The 11,675-nt window shown below is 45.3% G+C and overlaps 1 protein-coding gene across 4 annotated transcripts in view; it reads right to left on the bottom strand.

The window, feature by feature from the left end:
• The window catches only part of HLCS (holocarboxylase synthetase), a 227,519-nt gene that overhangs the window by 8,752 nt on the left and 207,092 nt on the right, over positions 1-11,675 (bottom strand). For all 4 annotated transcript variants that reach the window (XM_049627890.1, XM_049627891.1, XM_049627888.1 and 1 more), the window contains 2 exons: positions 3,096-3,163; positions 1,257-1,417 (listed from right to left, as the gene is read on the bottom strand). In XM_049627890.1, the coding sequence (XP_049483847.1) occupies positions 1,257-1,417; positions 3,096-3,163 (229 nt within the window). The remainder of the gene's footprint in view (positions 1-1,256; positions 1,418-3,095; positions 3,164-11,675) is intronic.

Genomic DNA, 11,675 nt, shown 5'->3' with positions numbered 1-11,675 from the left:
GCTGTCCCACCTCCTGCAGAGGAAGGCCTCCCACCTGAGATGTGGGGCCCAAATGTCAACAGTGCCGACGGCGAGAAACGCTGGTGTGGAAAATCTGTAGCTTAAGCCCAAGCCCTTCAGATACAGACAGCAAGTGTGCCGAATACCTGGTAATAAATGTCATATTTCAGTGTGCATGCCTGGGACTTCAGTGTGCATGCCTGGGAAACACATACCCCAGCCCTACACACAGTGACCATGACGGCATGACCACATTAGAGGGGGTTAAGGGGCGCTGGAGATGATGGCTTCCCTGTTGAACATGAGGACAGGCCCCACTGAAAGTCATGATCTTAGCCTCTGACTTCAGGAGTTAATACAATAATTGTTTTCAGCCTGACATAAGACTGTAGGTGGGAGGGAGCCTGGGGATGAACACCCTTGAAAAAAAAATTTTTTTAAGTTTATTTTAGAGAGACAGACAGACACGAGCAGGGAAATGGCAGAGAGAGAGGGAGACACAGAATCCGAAGCAGGCTCCGGGCTCCGAGCTGGCAGCACAGAGCCTGACGCGGGGCTCGAATTCAAGAACCGTGAGATCATGACCTGAGCCGAAGTGGGATGTTTAACGGACTGAGCCACCCAGGTGCCCCGGGAACTCCCTTTTTACACTCATGTGAAATTCTTCCAGGAAAACTGAGGAAGAGGATATACAGTGACTGTGTGCACTGGTCTCTTGTCTCCTTAATAAGTGACACTAAAGTATCCAATGGTAATGACGAAGCAGGCACCCCTGCCATAGAGCTGGGAGCAACACCCCAAAATGAACCTGCACGTTAAACCTGGGCGGCCACAGACAAAGGATTGCTCTGCCCAACAGTGACTGTGCAAAATGAAGGTGGGAAATGAGAAGGTTGTTTAGGTCTATAAGATAAGGCTTTTCACCAGAAAACACAAGTGGCCCATCCCATCCAATGGGCTTCAATTAAAGGAAAAGATAAATAAAAAGAGGTTTGCCCTAAGATGCTTGATAAATTGGACAACAGCACAGAAAGGAAGCTCTGGGAAAGAAACACATCTGGCGAGCCTCACGCCGCTGTAAAAGCTGCTGGTGCTCTCCAAACTCTCAAAGCTCCAAGAACACTCTGCTGCCCAGCTTTGCAAAGAGCAGGCTGCAACTCTATATGCAGCTATCGTCCGGACACATCCTCCATATACCGACTTTATCCGCTGGGATGTACGCGCAGGGCGGGGATGTTAAGAGGAGCTGCACGTACCTGGTACTCAGGAATGGACCTTACCGCCTCCACAACGGCCAGGGACATCAGATGCTGGACAAATGGGATCCTCTGTCCCAGCTGGGACCTCAGCGGGATGGAGACGAGCAGGGTGGACACGGCGCATCCCATGGGGCTCAGCCAAGCATTCGATCCCCGCCCTGGAACACAGGCCCCATCAGGAAAGTGGCCACGTCGCCATGCAAACAGAGTCAGATGCACACAGAGCCAGAAAATGGGCCGAGCAGCCACGTGTGCAATCAACCCAGACTGATTACGATGCTTGGAGATTCTAGGGTTAACTCGAGAACAGAGAAGCTCTTTAAAATCTGATGCTGTGTTGCTGAACAAGTTTCTGATAAGTAGAATGTTCAGCCTCAGTGAGCATATCATTTAGGCTTTGATGATTCAAAGTCTTACAGGGTCTGAACACGACTGTCAGCTTAATTTTCTCCATACGGTCATGCAGGCAAAAACAGAAACAGTGGGGAAAATGAGCCAGGTCTGTCCTGTCCAGGAGAAGTCCTGGGAGCCACATTTTAGAAGTGACCTATATTGTGGTGATAGTCTCACAACCTGTGAACATATTTAAAAAAAACCCAAAATTGTACACTTTAAATGAGGGAACTGTATGGGATGTGAATTATATCTCACTGTTATAAGGGGGGGGGAAAGGAAGTTGAATTTAAAAAGTAAGCCCTAGCATTAACTCTCTGAACTATTTTTTCCTAAAACAGAAGCCAAGAAAATAAACTGATCAAAATGAGAGGTATAATCAAAGTCCTTCTATGTCCTTTATTTAAACCACCATATTGAGCCCCCCGGCTTTGGATAAAATGAATTTTCTCTTTGAGTTATGTTCAAAAGACATATTCAAAGGAAAGAGGTGGGAAACAGTGGATTTCTTATTTCATTGCTCCTTCTGAGAAAGGCGTAAGGAGCCTCTCTTGAGAGTTACAAGCACGTTTGGGTTGGCCTGGTGCTGTCTGGAGCAGGGGCGAGGGCCAAGTGCCTCCTGCATGACCACCAAGCATGGAATCTGCTGGCGGTTGGACCCCAAGTGGATTCTGGGAGGATGCGGGCTCTGGTTTCCGAGGGTCAGCAGGTGGCGGAAGCTCTGAGCAGCCCTTGGCTTCTCTGTGATCACTCTGTGAACGGGCATTGACCAATGATCAAGCGCCCGCTGCATGGAATTTCCAGGGCAGCCGGGGTGGGGGCTGGCAGACGGAAGGCCTCCCCCGTGTGACACTCAGTAGGGACACAGAAGGCACCTCCCAGAGAACCTTCAGGCAAATAAATGTCTCTATAACACAGTCATGATTCACACACTGCAATGCCTAGAATGTGTCAGAAAGAGGAATTTACAAGATGTAGATGACTGAATGTTAAAACCATCCCCGGGGGCGCCTGGGTGGCTCAGTCGGTCAAGCGTCTGACTTCGGCTCAGGTCATGATCTGGCAGTCTGTGAGCTCCAGCCCTCTGTCGGGCTCTGTGCTGACAGCTCAGAGCCTGGAGCCTGCTTGGGAGTCTGTGTCTCCTTCTCTCTCTGCCCCACCCCTGCTCACACTCTCTCAAAAATAAACAAACAAAAATTCCCAGTAGAACATCCAGTGATTAATAACCATCTCAGTTTGAGAGAATGCTTTTAATTGTACTAAAAGGCTCAATCTTCTGATCAATTTCCCACCCTCTTCCTCCATGTTAGGGGGTGTGAACACAAGCACTTCTAATGTGCGTCTCCTCCGCGATCAGGACACATGATCCATTGGCAATCTGGACACAGGAGTCACAGATTTTAGAAAACAAAACAGCAGAAACGATAACAAAAGATGACTGACCTTTGCCCTGTGTTTGGCGGACTGCGATGGCTATTAACCCCATTTCCTGCGGGATCTCAAACATCAACCTGCAAACGGTGGGAAAGACTGGTCAGCCAGAACGGGGACATGACAGGGCAGCCCACAGCTCACACACAAGAAGGGACCCTGTTTGCACTCATTTGCGAGCATGTGGGGGAAAGAAAGGGCCATTTTCCAGGTTTCGAGGGATAATGACCCCCTTCCCAGCCTCTGCAGTGGGAACAAGGAAGAAGAGCCCAAGAAAACACCATTTAATCAAACAAGATTGGGTGGGGAAAGGCTGTGTACCTGCCTGAGCTCTTAGTTTATTTAAGACGTTGCTCGATTCTATTTCTTCGGAATATCCTACCAAGTTCTTTCTTCCCCACTCTGATGTGGTGTCCCTTCTTTGGGTGACAACTAGCAGTTCCTGACATTTGTTTCTACTTACGGTGCGTTTCTGTCCGAACACTAGAACATAATCATAACAGAAGTTTCTGATTATTCAGAAAACCAATATGGTGGCAATAAAGCCGTTTAAAAGATACACTATCCCCTGAGAACTAATTATGTTTTAACTATAGTAAATAAATCTACACCTTCTGAGAACTCCGGAGAACCTTGGATCATTTTAGGCTTGAGTTCTGCTTTTAAAATGGTTTCATTTAAAAGAATACAAACTTCCCTTTGGGGATAGGTAGAAAAGTGCCTTATATCTCCACCAAATGAGTCAATATCAACCTTTTTTTTCCCCCAGAAAAGGAAAGGAGGAAAAAAAAAAAAATCCCTCACACTGAGAATTTCCTCCCTGCCACTTTCTACATATTTTAACTCTGCGTGAGGAAGACTTTCCTCTGCATTCCCAGGAGTTGCTGACCAGGTACCGAGTGGGCAAGGTTCATGGCAAAAATCAGGTTTGCCCACTGCGGGTGCAGCTGCTGGCTCTGTGAAGTACTTTTGGGAGAGGGAAGAGGTGAGAGGAGGGATGATGGAGAGACGGTATTTGTATGAAGTTTCCAATAACAGTTTCCAAGGTTCCATAGCACCCTGCTCCCCAGGTGCTGAGGAGAAAGGGCCCTGAAGAAAGACCACGATCCGGGCTCAGGGAAGGGGGTGGGCCTCCACAGATGGTAAGAGAAGAAACACACTTAAAAGTGTAGAGAAACGGCACAGTGTCTCTCTGTGCACCATGGCCGGCAGACTTTGGCATTGATGCATGCGGACCCCAGTAGCAAGGGGCCCGGAAAACCCCTTTTCCTTGCTAAGAAGAGCCTGGCCACACCGGGTGGGGGCCGGCTGGTCTGACAGGCACAGGGCACTCCCAGAGAGCAGGCCGCCTGCGTCGACGTGCCAAGCCCACCTTCCATCTTACATGAAACACAGCTCCAGAAGTATTTCTCTTGGACACCATGAATAACCCATTGAGACCAACTGTTCCTATGCAATGTTGGGCTCCAAGAATAAAGCGTCCTTTTCTTGGGTCGGACCAGCGGAAAACGGAGAAGGGATCTCTGTCCATGCAGGGAGGTAACACTGTCTTCTCAGGCTTCACGCTTTCCAGAAAGTTCCGGCAACCCCTCACCTGGGCTCCAAAGGCCACGGGTTCTGGTGGCGGTGGGGGGCAGCTAACAACCTTTTCTAGGGGAGTAGGCGGGGGGGGGATGATTTAGCACGTTGTGAGCAGACTGCAAAAGCTCTCTCAATGGCAGGCAATCTAGGATGTTCTTTAAATAAACACGTAGACAGAACACGGTCCTGTCGATAGCCAGTGCTGGTGATGGTGGAATTAGGCGAGGGGATGGGGGAGGTTTAGAAACCAAACACAGACTTCTAGAACAAAGAGAAATGATTAAGGGAACATATGCACTCAACTGCTGGAGGTTTGGCAGCAGTTAACAGGGCATATTGATGAGAAGACGGAGTTTGTGCAGCTGAAGGCCAGGAGGAAATTCTGCAAGAGGGAGACAACGAGGGAAGGAGGTAATACGCGGTCTGAGACAACCAGGGGCCGCCAGATTTATTTGTGCTATCTGAGATAACTCTGGGGGCCAAACCACACGGCTTACGGTCAACAAAGAAGCATTTATGAACTTTGCGAATTTTGCATTTCAGAAAATGAAGCCGCTAGGGTTTGCTTTAGCAGAAAGGAGGTACCATAAATGCATTTCCATCCTGAGTTGATGATGTTCTCACAAAAGGAAACAGAAAAAGAAAGAAAAAAAAAAAAAAAAGATGAGGTTACATAATGATTATGCCCCTGCTGCTGTATATTTTCTGTCCTTGTTTGCGAAGGCTGTGGAATAAAAGGTTTCTGTGAGTGGTAGCTGAATGCACTCACTTCGGTACTGACGGGGCATGCCGGAAAAGCGCTCTGTTTTTCTACTCTTCTCTGGAGTCTCCAACATCCAGACCTCAAAAGGTCACTTTGCAAATGTGACCACTTCGGTTCCTAAGGACATCACAGCACCTCGTGGGTGCTCGGCCAACGGGAATGTCCCGAATTTCACCGTTGGAATAAAGCTTCAATAATTAAGACTGATCTAGAGGACAGGCCGGTATGAACCTGTGTGAAAATCTTTAAGGAATAAAAATTAAATTAAATTCAGACCCATTCAATCCATTTTGGGGATTCAAACCTAAGGAAACAGTCAGTCCACATTTACCAAGAGCTATACAACTGTGGGAATAGCCCATGTGTTCAATAGGGAAATGTTGAGTACATTGTGGTACATGAAGTCAATGGAATAACTCCCATTAAATAGGGTGGTTATGAAGAGTATGTGGTAACACGAAAGAAATGCTTGCAACACGCTGCTAAATAAAAAAGCAGTATACAGGGGCGCCTGGGTGGCTCAGTCAGTTAAGCCTCTGACTCTTGATTTCGGCTCAGGTCATGATCCCATGGTTTGTGAGGCTGAGCCCCATGTCGGACTTTGTGCTCACAACACAGAGCTTTCTTGTGATTCTCTTCTCCCTCTCTCTCTGCCGCTCCCCAGCTTGAGCACACGCTTACACACTTGCTCTCTCTCTCTCTCAAAATAAATAAAAACATTAAAAAGCAGTATACAAAAACCTACATATACTTTTATTCCAACTATGTAAAATTCACAGAAAACGGAGTGAGATTTATTCAGGCTTTATTACTTATTAGGCGTTATAGGATGATTTTTTATTTTAAAATTTTCCTTTAAGATGACTGGTCACCTTTAAAAATTATGCTGAAATTTGGCGCACTTGGGTGGCTCAATTGGTTAAGCATCTGACTTAGACTCAGGTCATGATCTCACTGCTTGTGGGTTCGAGCCCCACGTCAGGCTCTGCACTGACAGCTCAGAGCCTGGAGCCTGCTTTGGATTCTGTGTTTCCCTCTCTCTCTGCCCCTCCCTCGTTCATGCTCTGTCTCTCTCTCTCTCTCAAGAATAAATAAACATTAAAAAAATTATGCTGAAAAATTCTGGCAAAAAAAGCATGGCTTTTATGTTTAGATATAATATTTGTAATTAATTCTTCATCAATATTTCCAAGAAAAGAACTAAAAGATCTGCTTTAAAATTAAATAAGACAGAGTTATCAACAGCACCTGTTTTATTATGAGCAAAAGCTTATTTGATAGTATTAAGAAGTAGAAATTCTTGAAACCAGTCTGTTCATAAGCAATCAGCCTTAAAAACTTTATGCTTTCTGACCTGGTGACTGTCCTTCTAGGTATAAATCCTAAGGCGTATTCAGACAGAGAAACAAAATAATTCAGGGGCACAACTATTCATCACAGCTTTACGTGAAAATCAGAAACAATATGAACAGTCTATCAATAAAGGAATGAAAAAAATCAGAGCATCCTCACATGAAAACCTATCATGTAGCCATCTGTGATACACGCAAATGTCCACTGGACTCCTTCAGCTGATTAAATTATGACGCAAAACCCTATATACAGCATTATTCTAAAAGATGTTTTAAAATACCCTTTTTAAAACTGTTAAGAAATATACCACAATATTAGCTCTGGTTATTCTGAGGAGTGTATTCATTTTAAAAAAAAATACAGAAAAGTGCAGAGCAGAAAATAAGTCCCTCTTCTCATTAAAAGTGCATATTCTCTTAGACCTTCCCCCCCTTTTAAACAAATACACATAGATATATTTTACAAAATAGGTTTTCTGATGATTGGAGAAATTCCTGACTGTGGAACTATTAAAAGGATGTTGCGGATGTATAGTTATGGACATCTTATTGATACCTTGTTTGATTGATATCTTACTGATATTTTAATCTTACAGACAATAAAAAGGGAATGCGTGAAAACAGCACGTGTGATCCCCTTTTATGTAAGCTGTCCATTCCTGTGTGCATTTAGAGAAAAATACAGGACACACATCAACAGTGGTTGTTACCTCCAGAAGGTGGAGGTGGAACCAATACGTGGTGATGTTAACTCCTCCATGCTGTCTCATGTGGTCTCTGGGTGGTAAGATTTCACGTGGTTTTGAATTCCTTCTTTATACTTCTCTGAATTTTCCAGTGTTTCTGCACTGGGAGTGCACTCATTGTACAATCAGGAAAAAATGTTATTTAAAAGAAGATTTATTGAAACTCAACTTTGCTTCCTTAGGTGAAGCATGCATCCGCCAGCTCACTAGCTGGGGAGCACTCTCTTCCTTTCCAGAGATGGCAGACTGCCAACCGACTGAGCGGTAGCAGGCTCCCTGTAAGAATCCCCCATAACTCGAACGCTGCATGTATGGCTGTGCCGGTCCCTTGCTGTCCTTCCCTGGGGAGCATATGCCCTGTGCAACGGGCAGGCTGAGTCTGCCTCCTGTCCCTGCACAGATTGCCGTTGGGCTCGGGGGGTGGCATGCGTGTGGCCACCGGCATCTTTGGAGCATGGGGGGCCTTCACCAACTCTTGCTCCTGGTGCACATGCTGTGTCTTTTCTTTGACGTCTTCCCCCTGGTATTCTCAGTTCTGACCCCTCCCTTTACTTGGCTTTCGGAAACACGCATTCTCAGATAGTCCCCCTCCCGTTTTCTATACGTAAAAAATAACCCAATTAAGGGGGGGTAGGGATGAGGCAGGGGGAGGAGGACCCAGGAAGCCAGACATTCATTCAGTCACCATTTCTGATTTTTAAAAGCTTTACTGGAAGAGGTGCTCCCACTACGCACAACCCTGCGGACGTCTGCATAGTTCAAAGGAAATAGCGCTAAACTTCACTTCAGAAACTTAAAAAAAAATTGTTTTTTAATGTATTACATTGCAAACACCAACCATTAGTTCAGGAAGACTTTTTTTTAAGTTAAAAAGCTAAAATATCAAGATATTTTCATTTTGAAAAAGTCTGACTCTAGGAGTCAATTTTCTTAATTTTTTTTAAAGTTGTCTTCAATGTAAGAACACGCATTTTTAAAAAATTTTTTAAATGTTTTTATTTATTTTTGAGAGAGAGGGACAGAAGGAGCACAAGCTGGGGAGGGGCAGAGAGAGAGAGGGAGACACAGAATCTGAAGCAGGCTCCAGGCTCTGAGCTGTCAGCACAGAGCCCGACACAGGGCTCAAATTCACAAACTGCAAGATCATGACCTGAGCTGAAGTCAGACGCTTAACCTACTAAGCCACCCAGGTGCCCGCTTTTTTTTTTTTTTTTTTTTAAGAAAAACTGCTTAACTACTTTTTTTTAACAACAACACATGGAGTAAGGGGTCGGTCCAGAGGGCTCTGTGATGCCTGGAGACACACTGGTGACTTCTGAACAAGTGGCTAGGCATGTGGGTGCAAAGCTGAGATTGACAGTCCCAAAGATGCACAGTGCCATCCAGGAACTGGGGCATGGGGTGGCTACTGCTCCTGGCAGGACAGGAAAGGAAAGGTTCCTGAGGAACTCTGAAAACACCACAGTGCAGCAGAGTCAGACCAAGGGAATCAGATCAAGATTCAAATTCAAATCCCAGTGTTGACAGAACTAACCATCAAGTAAGGGGCTTCGTCTCTCTGAATCTCTCCAGTCACCTAGGAAATCTGGTTCCGGTAGGAAGAAGACAGAACACATGTGGTGGTTTGACACTGGGTGGGTATTTAAATAGAGCACTTCCTCTTTGTTGCATGGATCCTACAGCTTCCTACTGTCCCATGACCCCCTCTTGGGGATAAAGAGGGTGGTCAGGGAGAGGGAGGACCAGTGGAGTGAGTGAGTGTGTGTGTGTGTGTGTGTGTGTGTGTGTGCGCGCGCGTGTGTGTTTAAAGTTTATTTATTTATTTTGACAGAGAGAGGAAGGGGCGGGGGCGAGGGGAGAGAATCCCAAGCAGATTCTCAGTGCACAACCGACTGAGCCACCCAGACTCCCCAAATGTGTGTGTGTTTTAGCACTCCTCAAAAATTCTAGATAATGCCTCTCCTCTGTACCTCTCACCCCCTCTCCCGCTTCTATCTACAAAGCACTAACATCTAAACATAGGGCTACAAAGCATTTAGATTAACACCAGTAACTGGGGTTGCAAAATATTCCCTTTTAGATCTTGGGTCTCTGAACCCACTTAGCAAAGCTATAAACAGTTGGGCGAGCTAACAATTTGGTTGACTTTTTAAAGGCAGCACTTTCTTCAGGTTATTATTACTCGTGAATAATTTCAGCCACTCATGCACACAGGCACACAACAGTTTTATTAACATATTTTCATTACCTTCTGGCTTTGACATTTAAAGCTATAACAACCTGTTCTCAGTCAACCCCTAGAATAAGTAAAGTTTACTTACATTATATACCCTTTTCTCTCTTTCAGTGTATAACTGGATGAGTATTTCAATTATAGGTGAAATGGGAATTTGGACTGTTCAAGAACACCACATCGCAACCCCCCTCCAGCGCTCCCCAGAAGCAGAAGCCCCACCTGTACCTCTGTTGAAGGATGCTGTGGGTCAGACCCTCTCCTGGAAATGCTGTTTAATTTCTGTATCTCCTAACATAACCACCACTCATAGGTTTCCGGCTAATCTTCCCCATCTCCAACATCATAATAGCATCTACGCTACTGCTAAATCACTTCATTGTTCACAGGGAAGGGGTCCTGTGGATTCAGCTTTCATAACGAGGCACCTGTCTAGTTAGACCAAGATTTATTGCTGTTGGCCCGTATTATTCAATCAAGATGAACACAAACCACGGTTTCTCACCCGTGACACTGTAACATAAATAATGGATGTCTGGGCATCACCTCCTTCCACTTTAGACCAGTGCAGTTACAGAATTTGCAGATCGACAACCAGGCTTGTGTAGATGGAGATCGTCATGGCACCCACTGCGACCTCTATGACCATGCCTCAACGGTGGTCCTGATCCTAGCTCCTCACCTTCTGGACGTGAGCCTTTGCTGTACAACCACACACGGGCACTCAGACCACGTGCTAAGCCCCTCCGCTACAGGTCACCAGATTATAGGATCTCAACCCATGGCTCAAGCCAATCAGAGTCCATCATCTGTGGCTGAAGGTGGGGGGCTCTTCAGGGAGCGTGTCCACGGCCATTACCATGAGTCATCTACCCCAACAGAGGGCCTTCTGCTGCGAGACGTGGCTGCTGTTTCAGAAGACAGGCGCTGACGCATCTTGACCACATGGTGAGCAGACATCTGGGAACCGTTTCCCTGCAGGCACTGGGTAGACTTTCAACTTGTCCAGAACTGATGCCGAATTTTTATGCTATGAGTGGCACTTCACACGCAGTATCTCATCTAAGCTTCACAAGTCAGACAAAGATACGGTGTTGGAAAAGTGAAACCATTTCTGTAGGGCCACAGAGCCAGCAGGTCAGGAACTCAAATCAAGTTCTGGCTGGTTCTAAGGCTCATGCTATTTTGCTTTTGTTTTGAACCTTTCTCTTTGAAATAGTATCAGACTAGCAGAAAAGCTGCAGGACAGTAGGAGGAACTCCTACATGACTTTCACCCAGCACCCAGATTTCCTAAATGTTAGTTTTTTAAGCACAGAGCCTGTTCCATCTGTCTTTCCATCCATAATTCTTTCCCTGAATTACATGCAAGTTGCAGTCATAACATCTCTTTATTTCTCTACATGTCAGTGTATCTTTCCTAAATATCAAGGATTTTATGTAATCAGAATACAATGTTCAAACTTGGGAATTTAATATTCTGATACAATACTATTATCTAATCTGGGGGTCAGCAAACTCCTTCTGTGAAAAGCCAGATAGTAAATATTTTAGTCTTTGGGAGCCACTGGGTTTCTGTTGCAACTGTTCAACTCTGCTATCCAGGCACAAAAAGCAGGTGTAGACAACCTGTAAATAAGTTAAGTGTGGCTTACTTATTTCAACACAACTTTATAGACACAGAAATTTAACTTTCATATACAGCTCATGCATCACAATATAGTATTTAAAAAAAATCGTAGACTTTATTTTTTGAGCAGCTGTGGGTTTACAGAAAACTAAGCAGAATGTACAGAATTCCCTTAGGCACCTTCACTCCCTGAACTTGCTTCCTTATTACTACCACCTTGTCTTAGTGTAGTATGGTCGTTAAAACAGATGAACCAACACTGATACATTATTATTAACTAAAGGCCAC

Source organism: Panthera uncia, chromosome C2 (assembly GCF_023721935.1).
Source record: "Panthera uncia isolate 11264 chromosome C2, Puncia_PCG_1.0, whole genome shotgun sequence".
NCBI lineage: Eukaryota > Metazoa > Chordata > Mammalia > Carnivora > Felidae > Panthera > Panthera uncia.
The sequence above is the reverse complement of the archived record's forward strand: the minus strand, read 5'-3'. Positions and strand labels throughout refer to the sequence as shown.